Source organism: Leptopilina boulardi, unplaced genomic scaffold, assembly GCF_019393585.1.
Source record: "Leptopilina boulardi isolate dan_hultmark-lab unplaced genomic scaffold, ZJU_Lbou_2.1 LbouV2_341, whole genome shotgun sequence".
NCBI classification, from domain to species: domain Eukaryota; kingdom Metazoa; phylum Arthropoda; class Insecta; order Hymenoptera; family Figitidae; genus Leptopilina; species Leptopilina boulardi.
This window is the reverse complement of record NW_026137909.1, coordinates 572140-587491: the sequence shown is the minus strand read 5'-3', so window position 1 is coordinate 587491 and position 15352 is coordinate 572140. Positions and strand designations below refer to the sequence as shown.

General features: G+C 27.4%; 2 protein-coding genes across 6 annotated transcripts in view; both read right to left on the bottom strand.

The window, feature by feature from the left end:
- Positions 1 to 200: 200 nt before the first annotated feature.
- LOC127285684 (uncharacterized) overlaps positions 201 to 15352 on the bottom strand; it is an 85231-nt gene continuing 70079 nt past the window's right edge. For 4 of the 5 annotated variants that reach the window (XM_051311817.1, XM_051311818.1, XM_051311816.1 and 1 more), the window contains 4 exons: positions 2216 to 2418; positions 1513 to 1684; positions 1187 to 1336; positions 201 to 462 (listed from right to left, as the gene is read on the bottom strand). In XM_051311817.1, the coding sequence (XP_051167774.1) occupies positions 308 to 462; positions 1187 to 1336; positions 1513 to 1684; positions 2216 to 2418 (680 nt within the window). In that variant the 3' untranslated portion in view covers positions 201 to 307. Of the gene's footprint in view, positions 463 to 1186; positions 1337 to 1512; positions 1685 to 2215; positions 2419 to 4515; positions 4665 to 15352 lie in introns of all 5 variants that reach the window. The other variant, XM_051311819.1, reaches the window with a different exon arrangement.
- Positions 7022 to 9863, bottom strand: LOC127285687 (uncharacterized). The gene is made up of 8 exons (XM_051311822.1): positions 8985 to 9863; positions 8798 to 8866; positions 8457 to 8673; positions 8223 to 8308; positions 7897 to 8119; positions 7664 to 7801; positions 7387 to 7523; positions 7022 to 7173 (listed from the first exon to the last, which is right to left on the bottom strand). Exons 5-8 carry the CDS (start codon positions 7940 to 7942, stop codon positions 7093 to 7095), a joined length of 402 nt encoding a protein of 133 aa, XP_051167779.1. The 5' UTR covers positions 7943 to 8119; positions 8223 to 8308; positions 8457 to 8673; positions 8798 to 8866; positions 8985 to 9863; the 3' UTR covers positions 7022 to 7092.

Sequence of the window (15352 nt, the reverse complement as noted above, 5' to 3'; positions counted from 1 at the left end):
ATTCTTTTTAAATTTTTGGAATAATTCTTTGATTTTATACATTTTTCATATAATGAAGGTAGGGCGGTTCACCTTGTTCTAGACTGAACATTTTATTCTGATTAAAATTATTTTTGATAGGTGCTAAAAAGTATTGATAAGTTTTAATTCAGGCATTAACGATGATTTGTTCATTGGGAATAAATAAAAAAAATAACAAGTATATTTCAATTTTAATCGTATAAACATAGTATAAATATATTTTTTAATATAAATATTTGTTGCCTAAAAGTAATGACTATAAAAAATTCAGAGAAATTTATACATTTTAATCATCTGGAAACAGTTCTTTGTACGTAAATGATTTTGTTATTTTATTTGCTACATCCGTAAATAGCTCAGCTAGTGAAGTTTCCAGTACAGGTTTCACTTCATCTAATAACAATCCACTATTTGCATTCAAGACCTCGTTACTAGCAGGACCTAAAACATATATATTGTTGAAAATATAGTCATTTTTGGTTTATTTAACTACTATTGTCAAAAAAATGAAGACCTTTCCTATAAATCATATTTAGGCTTTCAATATGATTACAATAAAAAATTAATAATAAAAATTAAAATTATATAATTCATTAGTCATTTTTTGAACAAGATTTTTGACTTTTTTAAGTAAACCTAGTGAGACCTTCATTACATATTTCAACTTATTTTTGTTATTGAAGTTTGAGTTTAAAAGAAAACTATAATTTTTGCATTGTAACAAAAAAAATTATGGCAAATCACTTAAAATAACACATATAAATTAACAAAAGCGAAGTAATCTTATGATTTTCAAGGATAATGTAATTTTATATAATTTTATTATGTCACAGAGTTAGTCTGTTTTAATGTACTTCTTTTTAAGTTATTGAAACTTCTAAATACACAGGCACTGACAAAAATGTCATAACCCAGAGGACACACCCCCACATTCCTATGTTTTTGAGGACACTCGACTTTTTTTTAAATTTGAATCTCCAACCCCCGTGATTAGGTGTAAGGGTGTGGTTACGGGAAAACGGGCTATTAAAAAAAATTTCATGGTCATATTCAGTTCAGCGACTACAAAAACATAGGGATATGGCGGTGTGTCCTCTGGTTCACCACTTATTTTGTGTGTCTGTGATATTATATAATTTTTTTGAATAAATGAAAAATTACTCACCGAGAACCGGATCTCCTCCAAACAAATTATCGAGATAAACTTTAGCAGATTTAATTCTTATCCTTAATTTCATTTTTTCAAAGCTAAGATAAACATCATTATCTTTATAAACTTTATTAGCCTTTAGAATGACATCTGAATCATAACCCGCTGTGAAAAGAATTAAATATGAAAATAATTCTTGTTTTTACTTTTATTGCAATATTTTATTAGACATTATGTTTTGAGTATTCGAATTATTGGTAAAAAGCAGTAAACTTTATTTATTAGGAAAAATTTTACAGAATAGCAAGAAAATATTCTTATAAATTTGCATAAATACTTACTAAAATTTCCATTTAGATCACCGCTACCAGTAAGTCTCAGAAGTAATAACCTAGCATTAATTTGATATTTTCCGTGAAAGCTTAGTTTGTCGAAGCTCACTTTAAATGTAAATTTTATGTTGTCTACATCTGCCTTTAAGTCTCGTATTTTAAATGTTGATGGTCCGCTGACCTAAAAGATTTAATTTAATATTAATTAAAACACTTATTTATATTGCAAAACTATATATTAGTTTCGTGTTACGTCTAACACAGATGTTCTCAAAACGGTTATTCAAGTCAAAAATCGTTTTAACGACAAACTATACTTCGTGCCCACTGTACTAAAACAGAAAAATTATTTCAGGGTACATTTATATGGATCAGATTAGCCGAAAAGGATTTACCTAATCAGAGAATTGCAGGAAATTTCTCAGTCGCCTTATTGACTGAAATCTATTCTCCTAATTTGCTCTATGTAACTGTAACCTTAATAATAAAATTAACATTATGTGTTATCCCATTAATAAGTGGATGCTAATAATCTTGTCAATTTTGTCTCATAAACAACAGTCTGGTCTGTAATTATACTTATTTTTATAAAGCTAATTATAATTTAATTATTTTTTGTCCTGACTTATGAATTCCTTAAAGTTACAATAAATTAATTTTATTAGATAACACCTCCAACAATAAAACAATGTAATATATTTGAAATTCTTACCATCAAATTTGTCAAGTTAATGTCTAAGCGAGCACCAACAGGTCCCCGCAGTAATCGTATTTGCTTTAGAAGCAATGGCTCTATTGCAGGAGCTTCTAGTTCAGGTATTCCTTTTGACAACTTATCCCTTAGGTTTTCAATAGTATTTGTTATACAGTTGTTAATATCCGGATCCGATTTCTTGCAGGCTTTTATATATGAGGCTGAAAGTAATTATACAATTTTATTTAACACGGCATGAATAAAATACAATAAGAAAATTTTTAAAAATAGCAAATTGTACTGTTAAAGTGATAATAATTTTTGACGAAAAATGTTCAGAAATAAAATATGTACAATTATTCATATAAGTGTTTCGTATTATTTTTTTGGTTTATCAATTGCTTGCGTGAAAGGAAGAAAGTGGACCTAGTTTTTATTACTAATTTATTTTAACATGCTATCTTGCCTGTGATAAATATTGTTAATGTTAATGTTAAATAATGTTAATTAATTGCTGACATCCATATATAATATTTACAATGACCAGTGGGCAAAAAACCATTTTCATTCTAAAAATGTTTTAAGTACGTTTTTAGAACGAACATAGTTTTTTGCCCACTGCATAGAATACTCTAACAGTATAGTGCAAAATTCGAAGTAAAACAAAAATTATACATATATATTCTTCGCCATATCAAAGATTTTGTTGTTCGCGGATTACCAACACACAAACGAATGATCAAAATGTTTCCTTATTTGCCTTTTCCAATAAAGACACAACAATGAATTTGGGGTTTCTGATTACGAATATGAAGTTAGTTTTCAAAAATTCAAAATGGCGGATTTAATATGGCAGAATGTTTTATAAAAATTTATTCGATTCGACTAATAATTCTTACTCGGAGGTTTTTGGGGTCGCTGATAACGAATCTGAAGTTAGTTTTCAAAAATTCAAAATGGCGGATCCAATATGGCGGAATGTTTTATAAAAATTTATCGGATTCGACTAATAATTCTTACTTGGGGGTTTTTGGGGTCTCTAATTACGAATCTGAAGTTAATTTTTAAAAATTTAAATGGCGAATCCAATATGGCGGAATATTTTTTTAAAAATTGATTGGATTCGACTAATAATTCTTACTCGGGGGGTTTTGGGATCGCTGATTACGAATCTAAAGTTTGTTTTCAAAAATCTAAAATGGCGGATCCAATATGGCGGAATATTTTTTAAAAATTGATCGGATTCGACTAATAATTCTTACTCGGGGGGTTTTGGGATCGCTGATTACAAATCTAAAGTTTGTTTTCAAAAATCTAAAATGGCGGATCCAATATGGCGGAATTTTTTTCAAAAATTATCGGATTCGACGAATTTATACTCGGGGGTTTTTGGGGTCGCTGATTACGAATCTGAAATTAGTTTTCAAAAATTCAGAGAAAATAAAAAAATTAACAGAAAAATAGACAAAAGTAAGAACTTAAGAAAAAAGGAAATGAAAAACTCTGAAAAACTGATGTTTACGCTTTGAATGCAAAAAATCCATTTACCTAGGAAAAAGCTGGAAAATTCGTAACATTTCTATCTCAAAAATTATCTGTTCTTATATACTCCGTAACGCGTCTTGTTATAGTACGGTCGCAGCTCGGCTGCCTGACTGCGGACAGACGGGGTGAGGGATCAACATGAGTGTAAGCGAGAAAAAGCAAGTTTTTCTTCTTGTTTACACTCATGTCGCCCCCTTGCCCCGTCTGCCCGCAGGCAGGTAGCCGAGCTGCGACCGTGCCATTAGTGAGCGAATAGAAATCTTGCCACCTTGCGGACAAACATTGAACTATAAACTAAGACACGCAAATTTTTGAAAATGAGAAAATCTTTGCAAAGAATAGATGGACGAATTACGTTTAATTAACATAAAATGTCATAAATTCAATTGTATACATGTTGTATCCCAGCAAACTCGAATACTTAATGGTTATATATTTGTTATATAACAACATGTAACACGTTTTATCACAAGCTTGTAGCATGTTACAAGCAGGTTACGATAAATGTCATCTCTGATCTCTGTAACAGATATGTAACAAATACATAACACTGTTACTAGTGATTTATAACAGATATGTAACGATTATATAAATCAATTACAAATTTTTTAAATCCAGTAATTACATCTTATATAACACATATGTAACAAATATAGAACTTTGTTACAAAATAATACATTTAAAATTAACATAATAAATTAAGAGAGTGTCATATTTTATCTTAATTTGATGTTGATAATATTAATAAAATAAAAAAAATTAGTAATCCTCACATTCTTGAAATTTTTTAACCGGTTGACTCCCGAGATTCGAGCTCTCGACCATCACTAGTGTACCTATACTGCAGGGCTCAACCGTACTGGGAGCTGCGCCTAGAAGCGCTCGACCAAGGGAGACTATGAAGGTTTTTTAGGACATGTTCCTTAAAACAAACACATGAAATAGATAGGTTTATTATTTTGTAAAACCATTAAACAAATTTTCAATTGTTTATTATTTATTACAATGAGTATATTAGCATATCATTTCTAAAATATTAATAATTTTTATTTGTTAATTCTTAAATGTGTTAATTAAAATAAATGTGAAAATTGTTAAATCTTTTAAGTATTGTACTTTAGAATTTATTAATTTTACTTTTTAATTTGAAAGGAAATATATCTTTGCTTTAGTAAAGTGGACAATACATATAAATTTCAATTCTCTCCAAAAAATTGATACAGTAAAACTTTTTTAATTAACTAATATTATTTATATTACTCATAATAGTGATTTATATTATTATTTAATATTTAATACTAGCAATTTATATATGGGGTAAAATTCCTGTAGCGAACTAAGTGAAAAAAGTTGATCGGATCTAGCTGTAACTTTCACATAGTTTAGCCCTAAGGGTGAGTAATTTAACCACAAAGTATTGTTAGATTTTTTCAAAAACTGTCTGAGAGGGAAAGGGTTGAATTTTTTTGAAAAATTTAAACAGTGAATTTTTGAAGACATGTAACTTTTAAACAGAAAGGAGAAAAAAAATTTGTACTTTATGTTTTTGAAAGGTTTTTTCTCGCTCTTTCGAATGTAGCAAAAAAATTTTCAAAAAATTCAAATTTTGACTCTTTTATTTGAAAATGAAACTTTTTTCAAATTTTGTTTTTTAAGTTCGGTCCTTTTTATTTTTTTTAATTATTTTTTTTTGAAAGCTAAAAATGTGTATTTTTGCCACACAAAATTTTGAGATATTCGTTTTTGTTATTGATTGTCAGAAAAAAGGGTCAAATTTTGAATTTTTTGAAGTTTTTTTTCACCAATCGCAAGAGTACAAAAAAAATTTGGAAAACATATATGTCAAAATTTTTTTTATTTATTTATAGAATGTTTACAATTTTTAATTAATTAATTAACTATTAAGGTTAATAAAAAATAATATAGTAGTTAAGATGGTAAATTGGTGTCCTCTATTAAGTATTTCATTAACCTAATCATATCTGATAAGGTAGAAATTTAATTGACCAACAGTCAAATTTTTATGTACGAAACTCGTACAAATATTTTTCGAATGTTCTCTTATTTAAAAAAATGACTTCTTGAAGGTCTTTAAAAAAGATTTTTATATGTAGAATAAAAAAAACTACTCCTATTAACGCGCGTAATACGAGAAGCTGGTAAAGAATTTTTAAAATATAACGAGAAAAAATAGAAACTTATGCCGACAACAATTAATTGTTAACATTTAATTAATCTATATTAATAAAATCAGAATCAAACTTTTGGCTGAACATTGCTCAGATTTTAAAATTTTTGACGTAGTTTGTCGTTATGAAGAACAAGGAGTCCAAAAATGTCCGTTTAAAATTTTGTGTCTGTACCCTGCTGGAAGTAAAGTTATAAAAAGATATAGAAAAAAGGGAATAGGAAGAGATTAAAAGTTATATTGTTTTGGAGATGCAGAATGGATACTTAAAAGAGATAGACTTTTCCTATCTCTTTCTATCGCTCCAATTATCTTTTTTAATGAATATACAGCGATAGAAAGATATAGAAAAAAGGGAATAGAAAGAGATAAAAAGCAATAATGTTTTGGAGCTGCAGAATGGATACTTAAAAGCGATAGAAGTTTTATATCTCTTTCTATATCTCTTTCTACATCCTTTTTTCTATCTCTTTCTATATCCTTCTATATCCTTATTTCTATATCTTTCTATCTCTTTCAATATCCTTCCATATTTTTTTTATCTTTTTCTATATCCTTTTTTCTATCTCTTTTAATATCTACTTTTATATCCTTTTTTTATCTCTTTCTATATCTCCTTTTATATCCTATTTTCTATCTCTTTCTATATCTTTTTTTATATCCTTTTCTCTATCTCTTTCTATATCTTTCTATATCCTATTTTCTATCTCTTTTAATATCTATTTTTATATCCTATTTTATCTCTTTCTATATCTCCTTTTATATCCTATTTTTTATCTCTTTCTATATCTCTTTTTATATTCCGTTTTCTTCTTTTTTCTATATTCTATTTTCTATATTTTTCTATCTCTTTTCTCATCTCTTTAAATGAATATCCAGCGATAGAAAGATACAAAAAAGGTGATATAAAGAGATAAAAAGGTATTTTGTTTTGTAGATACAGAATGGATACTTAAAAACGATAGATGATTTCAATATCATTTCATCTCCTTTTTTATGTCTTATCTTTTAAATTTAAATTTATTAAATAATAATTTATTAAAATAATTTAAAAATCTGTTGCATGTTAGGTTGTAGACAAACATACTTGATTTACTTTTTGCACTTTTTTATTATTAAATAATTTGTACATAAATCTTAATATAAAAATTATTTTTCAGAATTAAATTTCATTAAACCGCAGCACTTTTTCCTGAATAGACAAAATTTGTGGTCTTTCCCTCATTACTGCAACATTATTAATCTGCACAAAATGAAAAAAATAAATAAGAGAACTTAAAATCAATTTCATATAGTGAAAAATACTGAAATATTCTTAAAAATTGATTTGTTGAATTAAAAAAATTATCATTACTTAAAAATTTATGAAAAAACATATAAACAAAAATAATATGTTTATTATCTTTTACTATATATTAATTCACTCTATATATAATATAAATGTAAAACATTTTACCAGTAAATTGTCATCCAATTCATGAGGTGCTCCTTCATTTTTCTCACAGCTTTGTTGGTCCTCAATCTGTACAAGGTTCTCAATATGTAATGGATCGTCATTGATTACAGAGTGCTCCTCCGCAGAAGCCAGAACTTCTATAAAATATATTTATCTTTTCATTAAAATGTGTTAATTATTTAAATTTGAAAAGTTAAAGATTTCTGTTAAAAAAACTGGACTTTAAGGTTTTACTGTATATTAATACATAGTAATTACATGTATAATTAAAACTCACTAGTAAATCTTTCGCAGTGCCGTTGTCTCAACTTCGTAATATACTGGCTAATAGTAGTCGGAACATCATTTTTAAAAACTTGTATCGACACCTTATCGTATGGCGGTGTACATTGTTTAGCCCAATTTTCGAAAGATTCTGAAAAATTAAGTTCAACATGTTAAATATAAAACTAAAGAAAAATTAATTTTTTTCTTACTTTGACATACTTTAACCTAAATACTGTAACTTACCTTGTATAGCACATATTTTTTGGGGATCGAGGCGTGGACGTGCCATAGAATTAGTTTTTCTAGTTCTATTAGACACCTTTCCAGTAACGCTACTGTTTATAAGCGTTTGGAATCCGAAACATGCTTCATCTAATTTATTTATATAAATTTTTGGTGACTTTGAAGAAAGTGCCACTACATCATATTTACTTTGGTCTATCCAAATATTGTTGCCTAGATGTACCTGGAATAAAAAATAAGTAAAAAAATTTAATTTTATTGAATTGAAACATTTTTTGTTATATAGTGAAAGAGAGTTCTTCGAGTACGACGTAAATATTAAGTACCTTGTTCTTTTCTATTGCCCCAACTTTTTCAAAAGTTTGCTTTCCAGAAGCTTCGGCAGTACCAATTTCAATATCCTCAACATTTTCTGCAAATAATAAAAATAAGCATTAACTTCAGTAAAAGAAATCAAAATATTTTTTAAATTCTAAAAATAATGACTTTCAAATAATATTTTATTAAATATTTTAAAATGTGTAAAGTTTGTTAAATATGAAATACTATTAAATACATACTATCCAATTCATCTAATCTTGAAAGTAGTTTATTTTAAAGACCAACATTTCGGCGATTTAAATCATGTATTTCTGCATCTATTGTTTTTAATGTATTTTTCAAACCTTCTATTTCTTCATACTGCTTTTCCACTTTCTTTTTCAATATAGACATCTGTTCTGTTAATCTTCTAATCTCACTTGAGTGATCATCATTCTCATAACAGGACAATTTTCTCTATTTTTATTTAAAGGAAAAGTATTAATTTTTGCAATACACAATTAAAGAAAAATTTATATTTTTAAGTTCATCAAGTATAGATTCAAGTTATTGTAGAAGAATTTTTACATTTAAAATTTACCTTTTTCATTTCTCCCATAGTTGAATTTTCAGTGTTGGTTCGTTTGAAAGAAATCATTTTCGCTAGTTTCTGTAAAATATAAATAAAGAATTAATTAAATATTGTGGATTTCAAAGAATAAAAAAAATTGTGAAACATATTTGATTCTAAATGAACCTTCGTATATTTATAGAAAATAATAACTTACATTATTTTCTACCAAGTTATCATCATCGTGAAAGCCGTTATCTTCATGATCATTATCATCATTATTACCATCATCATCCTCAAAGTCATCCACGTCATCGTCAGTAGAATTAGGATTAAAATTATTATTACTTATAATTTTGGTGTAATTGTTAGTCGTAGTCCTTTGAGGACACGTTTCATATTTTTTACAGAATTGTCCCTTTTATTTGACTTTTCAGTCTCAGATTCAGACGATGATGGTGGAATGCCTATGCTAATTGGAGGATATTTTAATCTCTCCGTTTTCATTTTCTCCAAGGCTTCTTTCTTCGTATCTGGAATATGCAGCGTTTTCATAATAAATATTTGACATGTACATACTTATGAAATAAGCAGAAACATTGAAAGTTAGATATAGAATTAACTGTACAACCTTCTTGATATGTGTAATATTCTCTAATACTCTATAATACCTCTGTATTAGCCTATAATAATTGGTAATAAGTGTAATATTAGTAATACTTTTTATGCTGCGATGCTATCCTCACAGCCCGGGATATCCGCAGAATATTTTAACACCTTCACAGCCCAGTGAAAATAAAGTTTTCATGTCATAAATGTTCAAAAAAATTTTTTTAAATAAAACATCGTATTGTATGTTTTCAAGGTCGCTAAATTCGAATTTTCTGTAAAAAATTAAAAATTAAAAATAGCGGCTAAAAAATGTAAAAGTCAATTAATCTGACTAAAAATTTTCAATTTTCTTATCGACATTTTTAATTTTCTACCAAAAATTCGGATTCTGCGACCCTGAAAACCCCTGACTAGAGGAGATCAGGTGACTTCACTGCAAAAAGTATGTCTTAATATAAGACGTTTTACTAGTCATTTTTAAGAAGTTTTGGTAGTAACTTTTTATTTATTTGAAATATCTTAGTTTAAGATGTTAATAGTATCTTTGCCAAAGTGCTTAATATATTTTTGATGAAAAAAATTTTGAGGTTAACTATGGCCTCTTATGTAAGATGCTTAATGTATTTTATATTTTAGTAACTTTAAATGCTGATGTATCTTACAATTTACAAGCATCTATTTTCTAAACAGCATATGACTCCACACATATCTTAATTCAAGTTACTTATAGAAACTTATCTAAGTAACTTACATTTTAAGATGGAAAAAATATTTTAATTCTTGTTAAAACGCAAAAAGCATCTTAAATATTAATAAGATACTTTACAAAATATCTTTTTTAAGATGGAAGATACCATTTTTCCATATTACATCTTATTGTAAGATACCAAGTAAGTGACATATTTTTGCAGTGTTGGCTCACTTTTCACACTTTGCTGTATAACTCACTCATTTTTGCTTTTTTAAAAAAGTTATTATATAGAGAACTTGCTGTAACATCTCAGCTTTAATTTAAAAAAAAGAATGTTCTAATATATTTATTAGTTTTCTTTTTATACCACTTTGTTTGAAGCTTTGCTTGGCACAGGAAAGAAATTAATTAAATTATATAATTTAAATTTTAAACAATATAAAACTTAACAAAATAAGTCTTGCACTCTAATTTTACAATAAAATTATTATCAAAATGAGCAAATTTCATATAATCAACTTCATTTAATCATTTTATTAATAAAAGAAATTTTCAGATATAACCACGCCACCTAATCCCGAATGTACATTTGATATACTTGCTAATTTTTTTTATAAAAACCGTTAATATAAAAAAAATTTTTTTTTTGTTTTCTTAATAACAAATGTTAATTTAAAAATTTTTTTGGTCACTATTTTGAAACTGCCATTTTGAATTTTTTATTTTCGAACAAAGTTTTGTATTCAGCGACCCCCAAAACCCCTTTTTTCGATGCCGCTATGGCACAGTTACAGTGAAGAGTATTATTGCGATTCTGAAGCTACTAATTAAAAGCTGACGTAATTTCTTATCCAAAGAGCCTAAATATGAACTATTTTGAATTAGAGAATTTTTTATAAACTATAGCAATGTTAGGTAATTGATAATTAACAATCTAGTAATCCAAAATATTTCATATAGGTTTGAATAAAATTTTTTTTTTATTTTCATGGGCACCCTAACCTCCACTTTACCGGCCGGGACCAACTCTTAATGATTTTTTTACAAAAATTATAAAATTTTTAAATATTAACATTTAAAAAATTTTTTTGACATATTCAAATTCTTCGGAATTTTACGGTTACGAGCATATGTTCTTCCAGTTAAAAATGTTAATATTTAATATTTTTATAATTTTCGTTGAATGGGCATTTTTTGTATATTAAAAATTATTATTTATAAAAAAAATGTAATACGTACATTTTAATGATCTCGTAAATAAATGGCTAGCTAAAAAGAATTTGACAAAATTATGAAAGATAGTCGTAATTAGTGCTCAAAGAAAAATAAGTTTTAAAAAAGTCGGAGATGCAATTGCAAATTGATGTCATATTTGTCGTGACATACATCATTTATACCTATATACAAATTATAAATTAATAAATTCTTTCAAAATTATAAAACTTTTAGATATTAACATTTTTAATTAAAACAATATATGCTCGTAATCGTTAAATTCCAAGGAATGTAAATATGTTGAAAAAATATATTTTAAAATTTTTTAATATTTTGGAAAAACTCATTAAGTCATAAACAGAAAATGTGGGAGGGGTATGGTTCGGCCGGTATACCACTTCCCCTCAAGGGAGTGAAACGGTTATCACCCATGAAAACATTGCCCGAAAAACTATTCTTAAAATGTAATAAATTATTAAAGTATTTCAAACTAATTCAATATTTAGTCTGAACAAAGGTAACACTCCTATAATAAAGATGAAAAAGATCTTTTATAACAAGTTGTAGATTGTTTATTCAAGGAAAAAAGGAAAAACCCATGCCCTTAATGTCCTCAAATTTATTAGCCAACGTTTTTGACAAATTGGTTGAAAGTATAGTGCGTACAGCACGACTCCCCCAATGGACAAATATTCCTTTAAATTAAACACCAGTGTAATAAAACATTACCTGAGAAAAATGTTCACAAAAACCTCAGAATAAATAGCACAAAAATATGGAATATACTACGATAACAAACAATGAAAAATACAAATATGTATTGAGAATGCTTCAAGTATAATCAAAGTATTAAAATTAAATTAAAAATGGCCCCGCCATTTGCACGAAACATTGTTTGATATAATTTAAAAATTACACATTCAGGCCTCGGATTATACGACTTTTTTCAACTTACTTTAATAAGATGCGAATTTTTTTTACATTTTTTTACAAAATTTGTAAACAAAGTAGGGGAGACCGGGGCTGAAAGTGCCGATTTTTAGAAAATTAAATAAAATGCTAGTATAATGAGAACATAAAATGTAATTTGAGATTGAGAAGTAAAAGAAGACGTACGATGTTATGTTTTCAGAAATCTTAAAATATGTTTTAAAACATTTTCCTTTATTTTTAAACATTTTTTTTCTAATTTTACATACTGAAAGTGATTTTAGGAATTTTTCTCTTAATTATTTTTCTAAAACCAACTGTTTTTAAGTTATTAACATTATTTATTAAAAATTTAAACCTTTAAATATGAATATTAAATTTTTTTATTTCTACACATATTTCCTCATTACAAATTTTTTTTGGAAATCAATTGTTGTTAAGTTATTAACATTATTTAAAAAATAAAAAACTATAGAATAAATATAAATATATAAATATTTAGGATCATAGTTGGTATAAATAGGAACAAACCTCCATGAAGTTGGCGTCGACGCTCAGCGTCGAAAATTATTTTTACAGGATCAAAAATATCAAATTATTTTTTTAAAAATATTTTCGGTCCAAATAATACCTTAAGAAATACTTTTCAAGGTATTATGTGGCCCCAAAACGTTTTTAAAAATGATTTGATATTTTTTGACCCATGAAAAATAATTTTCCACACATGAGCGTCGACGCCAACTTCAGGGAGGTAGGGACAAGAAGTGTTGGAGCTTAATTTAAATTCTAAAATGAAGTTCAACGTCAATATTTTAACCTCAGATCATCTTCATGAGGTTCTGACTAATACCGCAAGTTTTTATCTTGACAATTGGCAGCAAGATAATTCAAGTTATCGCTCAATGCATAAAAACTTGAAAATCAAAGTGAATCTGTTTCAGTATTTTTTCTCGCATTTAAAAGAAAACAGACTTAAAAATATCATACACTGAAAAAATGTTGGTACAGCAGCTATCTCAAACGAAAAATTTCTTTATTCAGTTAGATTCACTCATATAAAAACTCATGGTAAATATTAAGTGTGAAGTTAATTGAATATTAAAATTTTTCGTTTGGGGCAACTGTTGCACCAAAATTTTTTCAGTGTACAACAATTATTTCTAATTCCTTATATGATACCCATAACAGAAATTCACTTAAATTTTTTATTTTTGTCAATTTAGTTAATAATTACAAGCTGTCCCCATTTACCCTGAGTTTTCAAATTTTTGGGGTAAATGGGGACAGCTTGTTATTATTAACCAAATTGAAAAAATCAAAAATTCAGGAGAATTTCTGTTATGGAAGTCATGAAGAATAAGAAACAATTTTTATACGATTTTTAATTCTGTTTTTTCAAATGCGAGACAAAATACTGAAATACAAAAAAAATTCAATTAGTTCAACTATTATATATCTACTACAAATTTTTTTCAAGTTTTTTTTATCCCTTAATACAGTCATATACTTAAGGAAATTTTTTTCTTAAACGTTCCTTTCGAAACTATGCTGTCCCCATTTACCCAAATTTTTTGAAATTTTCTAAATCTTGGGGTAAATGGGGACAGTTAGTTTCATGCGTTTAAAGCTTATTTAAATTTTTTTCTGCTGCGTAAAATTAATCCTGGAAATGTAAATAAAAACTTAAAAAAATAAACCCGCAAATATTACCTTTTAAAGGAAGAAACTTACGTAATTTGTGAAAAATAAGGATTTTCATTCCATTTACCCCAATTGACCCTATAGACTACATAAAAGCACTTACTTGTTACAAAGATAATGAAGGCAGAACATTTTCCTTTCGTAGCACATTTAATAAAATAAAGTTTTTTTATTATCAACGTTTACACGTTCAGGATCAAATTTGTTTGTCACATCTCTTACACTTATCACTTCTAAATCTTCGTGTCCTGCACAAGGTCGAGAATATTTGACACACGCAAACATGTTTAAATAAAACACATACACAATTTTTAACAACACGAAAAACTGGTACGAAAACTTAAAAAAGCTGTTTAAATTTTTACGAAAGTTTCCCGCGCTGTATTTCTTAATAGATATATATATATATACAAATAGATATATAGATATAACTAAGGGAGATTTTTGTCCTCTGCTGTCCTATACCTCCACACGGAGAAGTGTTGTTCCCTTTCTACTCTTTCACGGCTGCGCAGTTGCAGTATTTTACATATTTACCCGCGTAGAAAACAAACTTCTCTCTCTATTTAAAAAAAAATTATATTCTCTATTTTTGCTCTTTACGATTTCAATTTTCAAAGTTTGGAAAAAACATGGATGAAAAAAATCAACTTTTTTCTGTTTTTTCACTTCTGATAATCCAAATAACACCGTCCGACATGATTTTTCACACACGAAAAAATCAATGATTTTCAGAAACTAGGACCAAAAAAAAGATACCCGTGTCTGGCCGTTTTGCTAGATCAGGTCATTTTTTGCTTTTAGGGGTAAAAACAACCCTTAAATGAAGGGGGTTGGGAATTTTGTACAAATTAATAATTTGTTATGAAACCTGGTATCTCGGAGTTTTCCGGCTCGCTGATTACGAATTTGATGTCAGATTTTTAAAATTCAAAATGGCGGATCCAATATGGCGGTCGAAATTTATAAAAATTTACCAATTCATTTGAAAGTTGTTACTTAGGGGTTTTTAGGGTCGTTGATAACGAATATGATGTCAGATTTTGAAAATTCAAAATGGCGGATCCAATATGGCGGTCGAAATTTATAAATAATAATTATTTTTGTAAAACTTGGTATCTAGGGATTTTTGGGGTCGCTAAGTACGAATATGAAGTCAGATTTTTAAAATTCAATATGGTAGATTCAATATGGCGGTCAAAATTTATAACAGTTCATCGAATTCACTTAAAACTTGTTACATGAAGGTTTTTGGGGTCGCTGATAACGAATTCGATGTCGGGTTTTCAAAATTCAAAATGGCGGATCGAATATAGTGGTCGAAATTTATAAATGTTATTAGTTTTTTATAAAACTTCGTATCTCTGAGTTTTTGGGGTCGCTGAGTACTAATCTGATTGTAGATTTTTAAAATTCAATATTGCAGACTCAATATG